General features: G+C 43.7%; 1 protein-coding gene across 1 annotated transcript in view; it reads left to right on the top strand.

Moving 5' to 3' along the window:
* Nucleotides 1-16,105, top strand: part of EHD4 (EH domain containing 4) — a 91,957-nt gene that overhangs the window by 23,281 nt on the left and 52,571 nt on the right. The window contains exon 2 of the mRNA XM_061180446.1: nucleotides 8,908-9,084. Coding sequence (XP_061036429.1) covers nucleotides 8,908-9,084 — 177 coding nt within the window. The remainder of the gene's footprint in view (nucleotides 1-8,907; nucleotides 9,085-16,105) is intronic.

Genomic DNA, 16,105 nt, shown 5'->3' on the forward strand with positions numbered 1-16,105 from the left:
GATATCTGTTTCCTTCTTTAGATTTGGGAAGTTTTCAGCCATAATTTCTTCAAATACATTTTCAATCCCCTTTTCTCTTTCTTCTCCTTCTGGAATCCCTATTATGCATAGACTGACCCACTTTATATTAGCCCATAGGTCTCTTGTATTGCTTTCACTTTTTTTTTTTAATTCGGCTTTTTGTCTGCTGTTTTGATTGGGTAGTTTCCATTATTCTATCTTCCAGATCACTTATCCTTTCTTCTGCATTATTCATTCTGCTATTCAGTGCCTTTAGCTCAGCTTTCATCTCAGCTAATTAATTTTCTAATTTTTCTTGGCTCCTCCTTTTAGTTTCTAGTTCCTTTTTACAGTAATCTGCATTTTTGTCGATAGCCTTTCTTAATTCCTTCAGTATTTTCATTGCTTCCTTTTTGAACTCTATTAGACTGAAGAGGTCTGTTTCATTGTTTGTTCCTTCAGGGGAATTCTCTTGGTCTTTTAACTGGGAGTGGTTCCTCTGCTTCTTCATTTTGCTTTTATTTCTCTTACTCTGTGAGTTTAGGAGAAACAATTATCTACTGTAGTCTTGGAGGGCTATTTATATGAGGGAGCATCCCTGAATAGCTTGTGGGGGTTTAATATATTTTTGCACGAGGGCTGTTTTTGGTTTGGATGCTTGCTGTCTCTTTCCTCAGCATGTGCTGGCCATTTCCCCTTGATAGCAGGTGTGCAGGTGTGGGGCCTGCCCACGGAAGCATGCTGCTTTTGATTCCTGTAAACTTCCTCTCCCTTTGTTCTCCTTTCCTTCCTTTCCCTTTCTTCCACCCTCCTTCCAGAGCAGCGTGGAAGGTGGAGAGGATCAGCTCCAGATGATGACATAGGTTAAACAGGGATATGCCTTCAGCATATCCCAGCCCGATGTAGTTTAAATTCCACTCATAGCTGGAAAAATAGAGATATGAAAGGCTTTACCCAGCAAATTCCAAATACTTGGTCCAACAGGCCATTCCAGTTTTTCTTGGTCCACTCCCTTAGTACGTAGAGCAGTTACAAGGATGATGTCATCTGAACAAACAGTCCTGGTGATAATATGTCAATGATTTAACTAAGGGAAAACAAAAATGAAAAGAAAAGTTAGATTCCACACTTGAGGAAGACATAGAGTTTTAAAATGGAAGTGAAGCTTGGCCTGACTTAGTTTTTCAATAACTCAAAGAAGATTAAATATTTAAAGTAATCTTGTAATAACTTTTAATAGAGTATAATATGTAAAAATACTAGATCACTATGCTGTATACCTGAAACTAATATAATGTTGTAAATCAAGTATAATTCAATAAAAATAAATAAATAAGCTAAAAACTTTTTAAAGTAGATGTTTGCTCAGAGATATTTATCTCAGCATTATTTATTTATTTGAAGTATAGTTGATGTACAATGTTGTGTTAGTTTCTAGTGTACAGCAAAACGATTCAGATAGATAGATAGATAGATAGATAGATAGATAGATATAAATTCTTTTCCAGATTCTTTTCCATTATGGGTTAATACAAGATATCGACTATAGTTCCCTGTGCTGTACTGTAGGTCCTTGTTTATCTATTTTATATATAGTAGTGTGTATCTGTTAATCCCAGGCTCCCAACTTACCCTCCCCCCTGCCCTTTCCCCTTTGGTAACCATAAGTTTGTTTTCTATCAGCATTATTTTTCATAGCAAGAAACGGGAAGCTATTTCAATGCCCAACAGTAAGGAAATGGCAAGCTAAATTGATGCATACTCACCTCAGAATAGTATGCAGCCATTAAAACTTGTGTTTTCAAATAATTTTTAATGGTGTGAGGAAAAACTAATGGTGAAAAGTCTAGATGCAAAATTGTTTAAATGCTTTGATCCCACTTTTATAAAGAAAAAATTATACCTGCAGAAAATGACTGGATGGAAGTATATCAAAATGTTCACATTAGTCTTTGTCCTGTATTAATGTGGTCCTGTGCAAGCTGCTTAACTTGTCATAAGCGCAGTTTTCTCTTCTATAAGCTAGGGATAAAAATACCTGCTCCAGCAACAGGGAGGGTGAAAGGATAAAGCCTATGTGTGAAATGGCTTATAAACTGTTGTTTGTAAGATTATTATCATTATTATTAGTATTTCATCATAATCTGTTGTTTGGTGGTGTCTACAAGCAGTGGTGGTAGTGGTGGTGGTACTCATTGCTAGGAAATAATTATATACTCTGGACCATTTTTATAAGACTTTTGTGATAATAAATGTTTGATTCTTCTGGCATTTCCATTTCTTGGTATTAAACATGAGGATAAACAAAAGAAACTGCTTTAAAAACATCATTTCCAGATTTAGGACAAATCAGAGTTGAAAGACTAACGCTTTCTTTTCAGTCCCTTTCCTAGTGAAATGGTGGGTCAGGTATTATCAATCAAAAATACATTATGTAAAACCGTCCAACACATTATAAATTGAAATGTATTTAAACTCATAGCCCTGGATTTAAAAATCAGGAAATAAAACTGTTTCTCTTGCTGAACTCAAAAGTTGTACTTTAGATATTTTTTTCACATCTCTATGGTTTAAAACCTTAGTAATGCTCAAAGGAAAAAAATGACCGTTGGAGTTAAATGCTCTTTTAAAAAATGTCCCAGACCACAGCAATGAATTAAACCTCTAAACTCTCTGCACAGATGCCAGTGTATGCACAAATATTTTAAAATCTCATTTAGCATTACACAAGCCATTTCTCTTTCTCATTTCTGGCTTGAGAATTTAAAAAATAATGCTCATAAAACACCCGAGATAGATGTGCCATATTGCTTTTTAGAGTGCTTACTTAATGATTGAATACCAACTAAAAAGTCTTAGATTTGTATATTTGTTATGATTCACAAAACCCATTCCTGTAAAAACGCCTGTTGGAGGTTGATAGCCTCTTAAGCTCTGATTTAGGGCAGGTAGTGCTCTCACAGGACTAATAGAAATCCTACGTTCTAATAAACAATTTAATCTATTTCAACCTTTGTTTTCTCATCTGTAAAATGGGGGATAAAAATAGTACCTACCCCATAAGGAACTTAGGATGAAATAAGTTTATTCATATAAAGACTTTAGTACATAACAAGTTCTCAAACGTTAGGTGTATTACTAAAATAATTAATGCCTTTTCCATTATTCCAAGCACAAGTGTGACAGACAAAACCCAGACAGAATGCATGGGTGAATACCCAGGGGAGACGAGGTTTGCAGCTGGAATTTTGGATGTCAATCATTGAGTAATGTGCCTCTTCTAGTTTGTTTGTTTGCTTGTTTTTTAGTTATTCTTAAGCTCGTCTTTGAGAGGATGGTGCTTGGGTATGTTGAGGGACTTTTCATTGTCTTGAAGATTTTTGTTCTTCCCCTGTCACAAATGACAATTTTTTTTTTCGCATCTTTATTGGAGTATAATTGCTTTACAGTGGTGTGTTAGTTTCTGCTTTATAACAAGGTGAATCAGCTATACATATACATATATCCCCATATCTCCTCCCTCTTGCGTCTCCCTCCCACCCTCCCTATCCCACCCCTCTAGGTGGTCACAAAGCACCGAGCTGATCTACCTATGCTATGCAGCTGCTTCCCACTAGCTATCTGTTTTACATTTGGTAGTGTATATATGTCCATGCCACTCTCTCACTTCATCCCAGCTTACCCTTCCCCCTCCCCGTGTCCTCAAGTCCATTCTCTACATCTACATCTTTATCTTTATTCCTGTCCTGCCCCTAGGTTCTTCAGAACCTTTTTTTTTTTTTTTTAGATTCCATATATATGTGTTAGCATATGGTATTTGTTTTTCTCTTTCTGACTTCACTCTGTATGACAGACTCTAGGTCCATCCACCTCACTACAAATAACTCAATTTCATTTCTTTTTATGGCTGAGTAATATTCCATTGTATGTATGTGCCACATCTTTTTTATCCATTCATCTGTCGTTGGACACTTAGATTGCTTCCACGTCCTGGCTATTGTAAATAGAGCTGCAGGGAACATTGTGGTACATGACTCTTTTTGAATTATGGTTTTCTCAGGGTATATGTCCAGTAGTGGGATTGCTGGGTCGTATGGTAGTTCTATTTTTAGTTTTTTAAGGAACCTCCATACTGTTCTCCATAGTGGCTGTATCATTTTACATTCCCACCAACAGTGCAAGAGGGTTCCCTTTTCTCCACACCCTCTCCAGCATTTATTGTTTGTAGATTTTTTGATGATGGCCATTCTGACCGGTGTGAGGTGATACCTCATTGTGGTTTTGATTTGCATTTCTCTAATGATTAGTGATGTTGAGCATCCTTTCATGTGTTTGTGGGCAATCTGTGTATCTTCTTTGGAGAAATGTCTAGGTCTTCTGCCTATTTTTGGATTGGGTTGTTTGTTTTTTTGATCTTGAGCTGCTTGTATATTTTAGAGATTAATCCTTTGTCAGTTGATTTGTTTGCAAATATTTTCTCCCATTCTGAGGGTTATCTTTTCGTCTTGTTTATGGTTTCCTTTGCTGTGCAAAAGCTTTTAAGTTTCATTAGGTCCCATCACAAATGACAGTTTTTTCTATGAAGTCAAAAAGAAATTTTCTAACCTAAGCAATGGAAAAAGAAAGACGCTATCTACATATAGCCTTGCATGAAAGCAGCTCCTTGACCTGGGCTGAGCACAGCAGCCAGGGTCCCAGGAGCCACTTGGATGCAACCGAACCATGGCCCTCAGCGGACAGGGACAAAGCAATGGCAGGTCCCACCACCCCCTCTGTCCAGCTGCTTGGAGTCCAAATGTCTGTCCCTTTTTTCATTGATGACTTGGCTGGAGACTCTCGGGAGCAGTCGCCACTGGAGTTAGCAGCCCTCTCTGAGAACACAGGAAAAGGAGAGTGAGGTGGAGCCGGGAACAAAACCCAGCCCAATGCACAGGATGCTTGTGCAGTGGGCTCGCCGACTCTGAACTGCAGGGGAGTCTTTTCTGCAGTCTTCCTATGGCCTCTTGTTCCTTTGAATTCTTGTTATTGCAGATAACACCACAAAGTCTCTGGAGCTTGTAGCTTTGGGAAAGCCTCTGAGGTGTCCAAAAAAAAAAAAAAAATAGTATCACAGTTGATCAGTCTCATGCATGTGGCTGGGTGGGTAACCCGTTTCGGTGCATCACACCTCAGGATCCACCCAGACTCTTCCTTTCAACGTTGCTGGGTTTGAACCTTATCTCTTCATTCTCACTTTGTTCACATCAGATACTTTGTGTCCTGGCTGTTCTTAGTTCCCTCACCGCATGTGACACATGCCTGCCTGCCCAGGGGTGTGACTGAAGTATATCTGAGTTTCACAATACCCCAACGTAGCAATGCATTTGTTTTTCATTTTGGGGGGGGTCTTTTTGGCTGCTCCACGCAGCTGAGATCTTAGTTCCCCGACCAGGGACTGAACCTGAGCCCTGGCAGTGAAAGCGCTGAGTCCTAACCACTGGACCGCCAGGCAAGTCCCTCAATCCCCCAATGTAAAGACAATCAGCTCTGGGCAATCAGCAGTTCTGGGCAATCAGCTGAGAGTGTCATGTATTAACTCATGTATCTGACAGGTCCTACTCGGGGTCCCAGAAGCTGGGTGCTGTGTGGAACCCCACGGCTATGGGGCTGAGCCTGGTATAAAAGCAAAAGCCTCCGGCCAGGAGGGAGGAGCTCCAGGCTCCCAGTCCTGCATGGCCACTCATGAGTTTGACCAGCAACAAGCCCCTTTTTTGGCTATCTTGGCAAGCCAGCCATTGCTGTTAACATTGACTCTATGGGAAAGTGCCTGTCAGGTTTCAAACCAACACTTGGACCTAACCTTTTTGTGAGTTGTGCACTGCAGGAAGCCTGGTGACATTGGCTGCTGACATTGGCACCTCTCCCCAGTCGTCCCCCTTCCTCCATGTCTCCCACAGGCCTCCTGGCACTGCCTCATCCAGGAAACGGGGTGTGGAAATCTAACTGCACGTGGGATGGGTGTGATCTGGACTTGACTTCTAGCTTTGCTGTTGAATGGTTTCAGACTTAAGATCTCAGAGTGGCTGTAAAACTTAAATTCCTAAATTCATACGTGTATGTGAAATCCACACGTTCTGCATACGCTCTATAAGTGCTGGAGTTTCACAAAATGTGCGATGCTCTCACTGTAGCTTTTATCAGTATTTCTAAGATTTGTGTGGAATTTCGTAAGAGATTATAAACATGGACCTTTCTGCTCCTAAGAATATTTACTAGTCTACTAGGTGCCTGAAAAAGTTTTGAGATTTTTAAAAAATTAAGTTTGAATATGTTTTGAAAAATAGCATCTTCTCTCCCCAGCTTTTCTCCAGGGAGAATGGGGAGAGCTGGCCCCTTGTTGTTAGGGCAGCCCAGGGACCATGCAGGAGGACGGTTTGGAGAGCTCTTTTCCCTCACTTTGGAGGAAATAATTGGGCCATAGTGCCTTATGGAGGCACCCTGAAACTCCCCTTGTGCTCCTCATCTCTGAACAAACTACCAACTGAAGCCCAGGTTCAAACATATCTGGAGACAGCACAAGACCTAGAGTCTGACTGCCTGCATTCCATCTCCACTGAAACACTTACTGTGTGACCTTGGGCACGTTGCTTAGCCCTTCTGGTGCCTCAGTTTTCCCACCTGTAAAATGGGGGTAATGTTAGTATACACCAGGTAGATAGTGTATACTACACCAGAGTATTGTACTACACCAGGTAAATAGTGAGAACAGTTGACCCTTGAACAACACAGGTTAGGAGTGCCAACCCTCTGAGGAGTCAAAAATCCACATATAGCTTATGGTTAGCCCTCCATACCCACGTTTCCTCTGTATCCTCAGTACTTCCACATCCACAGATTCAACCACCTGTGGACCATGTAGTACTGTAGTATTTACTACCAAAAAAAAAAATCCACATGTAAGTGGACCTGTGCAGTTCAAACCCATGTTGTTCAAGGGTCGACTGTACTTGGTGAATGCTGGGTGCTGTTATCTGATTTTTTTTCACATTTACTCTAAATTTAAGGGACATATTTAAATGCTGTGTCTATTCTGGTGCTCTACAAGTTCATAGAAATGTAGAAACTTTAGATTAAAAAAAAAAAAATCAAACGTTTAGAGTACAGCCTGCTAAGAGTGCTAAACAATTTCAGTTTTATTTACAGAGAAAAAATGAGTCTAAAGGGTGGCTTAACTTCTTATTCTTAGAAAAATGGCAAAATGGTGTTGGATGGTTGGTAGTTCGTTCTTTCCCTCTAACCCTGGAAATAAAATCATAGGTTCTGGGCTTCAATTTGATCAGTCAAGACATTTTAGAAACAAAAGAAATGGTTTAGGACCAAACAGACTGTAAGCTGCAGGAATGGGGAGTTGGAGAAAGTTGTGCATGTTTCTGCCCTGAGCCTCCTCCCAGGGCGAAGGATCATCTCCCTGGCAGGGCTGGGACAAGGCTCTGTCACCTCAAACAGGCATTCTCTTCCACCGCCCCCTTCCCCAGTTGCCGTTCACTGTCCCTGCCAAGTGTTCTCTGAAGGTGTTGCGTTTCCACCTGTTGCTTGGTAATTAGTGAAAAGTATTCCAAAATACTCCCTCCTTATGTTCCCCTTGGTTGCAAAGGAAGGAGGGAGTTGTCTTTGCATCCCCCATCCCATTCCATCCATATAGGCATACATATACCTAAGTGTGTCCCTACATCCAGGAAAGGAAATCTTGGTGGGGAGGAAGGGAGGGGCTCTGAGTGGCTTCAGCTGAATCATGTGCTGGTGGAGGTAGGGGGGAGCTAATGTTAGGACACAGCCGTTTCCCACAGAGAGCAGACTTTCCCCATAGCTCTACCTCTGGCTCCCTTGCCCCACGCCAGCCATGCCACTGAGCCAGTCCTATGCCCTGTACCACATCAGTTGGTCTCCTCAGCCCCCTGGATGAACATCCTCAATGACATCTGCTAGGGCCACTGTATGCAGGTTAAACTGCATGAGGGCACCTGGGCAACGGGGCACGTGGGGGTAAAATCCAGCGAGAGTCCTGCTCACTAAGCTGTGAGCCCTGGCACAGGGCTGGGTCTGCCTAGAGGAAGGGGCATCTTTTTCCAATTTGCACAGAAAGCTAGGGATGGCCCTGGTGATATCTAATCCGAGCCCTCCCCTTAGCAGTCTCCGTTGCTGCTCAATTCTTTGGCAATCATCTTCCATGGCCATGACTTCCAGGATCCCAAGGGAGCTGTGAAATGCTCAAGGGAGGCTTTTGGGGCCACATTGACTGCCAGTGATCAGGAAGGAGATGGTTCATCATTTCAGTCACTACACTGGGTGCCCTCTGTGGGCAGGCATGGTGCTGGGTCCTGGGAATATACATCTGGCCATAGATATGGGCCTGCCTTCAAGGCCCACAAACAGAGAAGTGCAGCACCCACAGTGAGCACCACGATGGCTGCGGGCGCAGGGTGCCTGGGGCCCACAGAGCAGGTGTCCCCAACATGCTAGAGGGACGGGGACACTTCCCTAAAGGAGGTGGGCCTGAGCAGGGTCTTCCAGGATGCATAGGAGCTGGCTGAGTACTCTTCTCTGGGGTAGTATCTATTGTGCCAATGCAACCGTGACCGGGAATGGCTGTGCTGAGCTAAGGTCCACTTTGAGAAGGCCCAGCAAGTCTGCAAGATGTCTGCCTCTTTCACTAGGCTCCTTACACTGGGGGAAAAAATAGGTCTGTAGATTCTAAGCTTTGAAAATTCGTTATTAGCAAAAGAGTACAATGCCAATCATTCTCTTTTTCTTGGGGGTTATATTCTAGGTTTTCAAATGATTATGTTACAAATTGGTAGCCCCAGGAAGCTTTCTGGCCTCTTGCTTTGTGACCACATGCTAAGTTTCTTTTCTTTTCCCCTCTCCCAGATACTTACTGGAGCAAGATTTCCCAGGCATGAGGATTGGTCCAGAGCCCACCACCGACTCCTTCATCGCCGTGATGTATGGGGAGACTGAGGGCAGCACCCCAGGGAACGCTTTAGTCGTGGACCCCAAAAAGCCATTTCGAAAGCTTAGTCGCTTTGGAAATGCTTTCCTCAATCGGTAAGGACCAGCAAACTGCCATCTTTGGTCAGGTTGTTTAAAGCTGTTCTTGGAATTCTTGCCCATTACATGTAAAGGTCCAAAACCAGAAGAACAGAGCATGTGTGTTCTGAAAGAGAGAAGTTATGGGAAAATTCGCTATCATATTCAAATACTAGAAAAATTCTCTTAGGAAGTGATCATTTATACTTACTCTGGGTGACTTCAGAGGGCAAAGCTAAGGCCCAGGTTTGGACATTATAAGGCCACACAGTATAAGGAACAAATTTCTAATAATTTGAGCCTCACAGAAATAGATCAAGTTGCCTTGTGAGGTAGTGAGCTCCCTGTGGCTGGCAATGTTACATGGTAGCTGGATGACCGCATCTCGGGCATCGTGTGCTGGGGCCTCCTGCACAGAGGGCTGAGCCCAGAGGACCACCGAAGTTCTCCTGACACCCAGACTTAGTCTTGGTTTTTCCTTTTGCTTCTCAGTCCCATGCTTTGAGCTGCTTCCTCATTCATTAGAGCAAGGCAGGGGAGATAGAGTCAGAATACACAAAACGTAAATTTTGCTGCATAGTCATTATTTCACAGATGTGAAGTTGTAGGATAGCTGAGGTTCTGTCTTGATTGGAGATGTGTTTTATTTGTACTACCTTTCACCAGAGTTCCCAATGACACAGTGGGGTACAGGACAGAGGACAAGCTAGCAGGTTGTCCTGGATGCAGCTCTGCACTTTCAGGCACCACCTGCTCTTACCTTCCCTTCCCTCTTCTTCTTTGACACTCCTAGCCTATTTTTTTTAAATTAAGTAATTAATTTATTTGTTTATTTTTGGCTGCATTGGGTCTTTGTTGCTGTGCGCAGGCTTTGTCTAGTTGCGGTGAGCGGGGGCTACTCTTCGTTGCGGTGTACAGGCTTCTCATTGTGGTGGCTTCTCTTGTTGCGGAGCATGGACTCTAGGAGCATGGGCTTCAGTAGTTGTGGCACGCAGCCTCAGTAGTTGTGGCTCGCAGGCTCTAGAGCGCAGGCTCAGTAGTTGTGGTGCACAGGCTTAGTTGCTCCGCGGCATGTGGGATCTTCCCGGACCAGGGCTCAAACCTGTGTCCCCTGCATGGGCCGGCGGATTCTTAACCACTGCACCACCAGGGAAGCCCCTAGACTATTTTTAAAAACACTTTTCCCTTTCTTCTTTCTTGTGTTCCCCTCACCCCTCCCTTCCCCTCTTGTAGGAGTCTACCGCTTTAGGCTGGTTGGTTGCGGGGAGTGGGCTATGGGACTGCAGAGCCAGGGAGGGGTCCTCCAAACCCCTTTAGGGAGGCATGGAACTAGAGCTGACAGATAAGAGACTTGAACTGCACTTCTACTTTTTAGATTAAAAAAAAAAAAAAAAAAGGAACAGATCCTCCCCGCTGACTGCTGTCCTCCCAGAGGCTGAGGTGCCTGATCGCACAACTCCAGGGTGCGCCATTCACAAGGACTGTGGAATGAATGACGTGCCCAGGTGCTGTGCAGTGGCTCTTGCCAAGAGTGGCCCAGGCGACCTCCACAGGCACCTCTCTAGGGATCTGTACTCTCCTCTAAGAGCTTGTTTATGCTCCCAGAGCAAATCAAAGAAGGCATCCAAGGGGCACCAAGGGAACTTGGCCACGGGATAAATAGAAATGTACAGATGATGTACATGGAGTCGCAGAGAAATTCCATCTTGTTGCTGACGGTGATTGGCAGAATACTGTCCAGATGAGTTTTTTCCACCTGCAGAGTCTCTCCTCTAGCAGAAGTGTCCTCCTCAACTCCGGGGCAGCCTTGGTTGGCACCAGCGTGCCTCCTTGTAGGAGAAGTAAGGGTTGAGCCCAGGAGGGAGAACACCAGAGGGTCTCTCGGGACAAGTGGACCACAGCTGAGGGGAAGTGGGACAAGAAGCTCCCCCAGCAGGGCCTCCCAGGAGCCGTGGTCCTGGGGCAGGCAACAGCCAGGCTTCCTGTCCCAAGACTGGCCCTGGAAGGTTCCAGAGGCCCTGGAAAGTGCAGGGCACAGGATCCTTCTCCATGAAAGGCTGCCTGGAGCCCCTCGATTTCATTACCACTGTCCTTAGTCTTATTTTCTTTTTGCCTGACAAAGGCTTAAAAAAGAAATAAGCTGCCACCTTTTTTGAATTCCCATGTTATAAAGTCTGTATTCACAAGGGAAAAACTAGAGAGAGTGGCTATTGGCTTCATTTATTTTGGCAGATGATTTACTTCCCTAACAAATTTATTTTTTCTCAAATCCCAAGCATACAGCAGATGAGAGTGGAGAAGGAGCATTCAGGAAAGACTTTGTTTTTTGTTTTTTTGGGTTTTTTTTGATGTGGACCATTTTTAAAGTCTTTATTGAATTTGTTACAATACTGCTTCTGTTTTATGTTTTGGTTTTTTGGTCACGAGGCTTGTGGGATCTTAGCTCCTGGACCAGGGATTGAACCCACGCCCCCTGCATTGGAAGGCAAAGTCTTAACCACTGGACTGCCAGGGGAGTCCCTCAGGAAAGATTTTGAATGGCAAGGTTCTTTATCTCAGAATTTAAAACTTGCTGAAAATAACCCATGCTTTATATAATCGTGTTAATTGAATTCAGAATACATAGAAAAGTAATAGCAAATATTTATATGGCATTTACTATGTGTCTAAACTTTACTTGTAAATTAGCTCTAAATTCTCACAAAAACCCTGTGACATAGGTGCTACTATTATCCCCAACGTAGAGAAGAGGAATTGATGCAGAGGGAGGTTCATTTAACTTCCACAGGGCCACTCGGCTGATAAATGGCAGTGCTGGGATTGGAACCCAGGCCATCTGGCTAGAGTCCTGCTAGTGAGTGCTGTACTGAGCTGCCCAATGGGAGGACGTTTGGACTGAGAATCACTGCCTACTGCCCTCTATCTAACATTTAAGGCTGTCCTCAATCTAGCCCGCCAACAATGATGATGAAGATGATAATGATTATGTCCTAAATTATAGATTAATAATTTCACATACACCCTCTTTTCAGGGCTAATAAGACAGATGATACTAGGGCCATTTTACAGATGAGAAAACTGAGAGCAAAGAAGTAAAATGACTTGCCCAAGAAGATGCAGAGACAGGGCTAGAATTCAGGCTCCCTCTTCCCTTTTACCTATTGCCCTACACCTCACGAAGTACCAGCAAAGAAGAGTTCCTATCCTTCTAGCCACCTGGTGGCCATGTATACCTGAAGCTCACATGTTAGGAATGTACCACCTGGAAATCGATAGCGTACTTAAGAGTAAACAGCCTGCTTAAGTTGTATCTACACGGCAGTGCTGCCGTTTCACCCAGCAGTAGCACAAGGAAGAGGGTCAGTTAGCGTGGGGTGCTCAAATGTGTGTATGTAATTATAGCATCCCTGTGGGAACAGCAGCAGGCTTAGCTCTAAAGGCAGGCAAACTTCTTTCTACATAGCATACTTTCTGGGAATTAGGTCAAAATACAATACTTAGTAGGGAGGAGAACTGGTTGTCCACTGTGGAGAACTTCCACCCCCCACCCTACTGAGCAACCTGTCCCCCCTACCCGTACGGGATAGGTCTCATTATTCTGCCCCTCCCGTTACAGGGTGTGGGCTTGGGCATCCGCCCCCTGGGGCGTCTTTAAAAGAGTTTAGTACTTCGCAAGATGGTACCAGCCTCGAAGCATTAAACAAACCAGTGGAGCTTAAGCCTCAATCTCTAAGGCTGGTTTCTAAGAAGGTAATGGGAGGTTTACAGTGCACTTCTGAGGAACGAAGACAAATTCCCAAAAAGACAGCTTTGAATGATAGAAACTCCATACCTGAACAATAGAAAAAGAAACGGAGTTGAGTCTGGAACAAAGAGTTCTATGGAAAATACCTTAATGCGACATTCTGAGACTCCACCGTGCTGCTCTACTTTCTAGAGGAATTCCACAGGCAAGCCTGTCTCGGAGTTGCTCCACGGGAATGTGGTTATTGAGGTTCCAAAGTCTGTTGTCAGGAGGCAGTTCCACCTCACAGAGGGGAGGGACAACCCAGCAGCACACTGAGGGCACAAGCCCTGGGGGACACCAGCGTGTCTTGGTCAGTTCAAGAAATGTCAGGAGTTGGCCTCTGACACTTCCCCCTGCAGCCTGCATTTGGATCGGATGTTAAATTTTTCCCTCAATCTACTTTTCTGAAAATGGTAATCTTTTTTTTTTTAATCCAGATAGCTACAGACATCATTTTCAGTTTAGGATCTACAATTTAGGATTAAATAGTAGACTTCCACAGAAGAAATTATTAATCTCATTTACTTCTCTGTTTCTCTTTGAAAAATAACTTTAATTGCTGGCCCTAGGGCTTGAAATTTTGAAACTTCCTTTTGAGCTGAAGGAATCTAAACAGTACTTCCAATGCTCGTGTCATTTTAGCCAGGCCTGATGGTGGTGATGGTGTGATAAAAACAAACCAATAAAAACAACAACACAAAAAAACTCCACTGTCTTAAATTTGCATAATGATTTAGCAATAATAGAATATATAGATGTATTTTTGGACTTATACTCTATTCGTTACCTCTATGTTTGTAACTGAATGAGGCTTCATTCAATAGACTTTTTTTAGACTGTGAATATTATATAGTCACTTAGTACCATTGGGATTTTTTAAAGAACTGATTTAATGCAAGTAAACAGCATTGGTCCACACACATGCTGGCTCCACCAGATAATTTAGCCGCAGAAATTAAGGAAAAATAGGCTCTTGCCAAGAATCACTCTTGATTCACTAGCAAAACTAATTTTTTTTTTTTAAACATGATAGATTAACTGGTTAGGGGTGGAGGGTGGTTTGTTTTGGGTTTTGTGGTGTGCTTATCCGTAATAAACTCCCTGAAGCCCTTCCCGTTAATCTTTAGCCTCAGGATTTGTGGTGGCTCCTGGATCATCAAGCCATTGTTCTTTGTTGGCAGCTGCCTGCACAGCCCTGGTCCTGTCATCCCAGAAAACCAGCTTTTTCCCCTGTGGTGGCTGGGAGAGGGAGGTTTGATTTAGAAAAGTCTATGTTTAGGTTGAACTGCATGGAATTGCCAATATTCAACCATCTTTTTGCTTGTAAAAGTGGTAGTTCCAATTAAGACTCAGTCTAAGGGATAACCATGGACTTTTCATAGTCTGGATGTGAAATTAAATTCCTGTTGGGCAGTAGAAGTTTAGATCAGGTCTTTGTGGTAGGACCATGTAATAACAATTGGTTATTACAGGTTAGTTGTCAAAGTCTTTTTGCATATTGGATGCTATTCACTCTGCCAATTTAAGAAGTCGTGTAATCTCTCTGATCTTACTCTTATCAGTAAAGTGAACTGGGGCAAAAACAGCTCCATACTCTCTTCCATTGTAAGCTTAGGTTTATTTGAACCTAAAGACAACCTGGGAGTCCTCAGGCTGGTAGAATTGCTCAGAGACCTGACCAAGGCCAAGAGGTGAGTGAGAAGGAAGACAGCCAGAACCAGATCTGCTTCCCTGTCACTGCTCCGCCCTCCACCAATGGATTGAGAGCAGGTCACACAAAGGGGCCTCTTTGGTGGGGAATTCCAGGGCTATGGCATGTCACTCCTTTATTTTAGGATGTTGCCTTCTGTTGATAAAGATAAACAGCGGTGATTCAAATGCATGAAATGGCAGTAGCAGCCTAACAGTTAAGAGCCGGACTGGGGTCAAAACTGCCAGGTTTACATCCCAGCTCCATCACCTACCAGCTATGTGACTTGGCAAGTTATGGCATGTGACCCTTCTGTGCCCTTGTTGGGGAGGAAGAGATTTTCCTCTACCCTTGTAGGTTCTTCTGGCTGGTCCAAGAGTTAAGTTGACATGAGCCAGATTACCAGGAGAAAATCAAACAAAAATTTAATTACGTGTATACATGGGAGAGATCCAGGAAAACCGAGTAACTAACTCCCCAAGATGGCTGAAGCCCTCACCTTAAATACCATCTTCAGTTAAAGACAAAAGAGGATGTTGGGGGTAGTGGTTTGGAACCTGTAGGGGAAGAAGGCAGTTGACACAGAGCTGGAAAATAATGTTCGCTGGGCCATGCAGAGACAATGGGACACAGAGAGGAGTTTTAACAAACGGACTTTGCGAGGTTCCCCCCATATACGCAGCTAGTTCATACTGTGTTTATCTCTGGTGACAGCTCCCTTCCTGGAACAGGTCCTCTGTCTACATTCCTTAGGCAGTGAGAGGGGAGGTCAAAGATTCTTCCTGAGTCTTTCTGGGCCTTAAAAATAATCAGCCTAAATTAATCCTCATGCCAATGAGACACATTTTCGGGGTGGCCAGATTTGCTCCCCTCCACCCCAGTCTCATCGTTTGTGGAATGGAGGCGCGCAGCCCCACTGCTGAAGGTTGTGGCCGTGATTGAGTGAGTTAATGGAAAGTGCTTAGGACAGTGCCTGGCACACAGTAAGTGGTCAGTGGATGCTTGTGCCATTTGATTATTGCTGCAACTACTGGGTATCACTGCACTGGAAATCACATCACTGTTAAGCTACTGCCTGGCTCTTTTAAAATGTTGATCATTGAATTGGAATGTTAGTGTTTGGAGGTGATTTTCGGAACTGAAATCCCCTTACCTCCTTGTCTTACTGTGCCGCAGGACTTCTAGCCACCGGCCTGAGACCTTATAGCCCAGACCATTCCTTTACTCACCCCCTCTCTGCTACCCCTAAGCCTTCCTTGGTTGTGGGGTGACGGGGAATTCGGGTCCAATGTAGGGTTCGATCCCCTCCTCCTCTCCTTTTATCAAAAATAAAATATATCAAGCCAGCCCTGGGTGAGGGACATATTTCATAAAGCTTACATGAGGCTCCTGGGCTTAACTGGCACATGTGCGTATTTCACGTGAAATGTAGAAGGCAACGCACGGGTACACTTTGTGCTTGTTAGTCCTTCTGAAAGAAGTAGGAAATCCATCTTGGGACAGCAAATCTGTGCTTGGAAACATTGCAGCAGTCATATCAGTGGGAAAGGCCTGACCCAAGG

The sequence above is a fragment of the Eubalaena glacialis genome, chromosome 2 (assembly GCF_028564815.1).
Source record: "Eubalaena glacialis isolate mEubGla1 chromosome 2, mEubGla1.1.hap2.+ XY, whole genome shotgun sequence".
NCBI lineage: Eukaryota > Metazoa > Chordata > Mammalia > Artiodactyla > Balaenidae > Eubalaena > Eubalaena glacialis.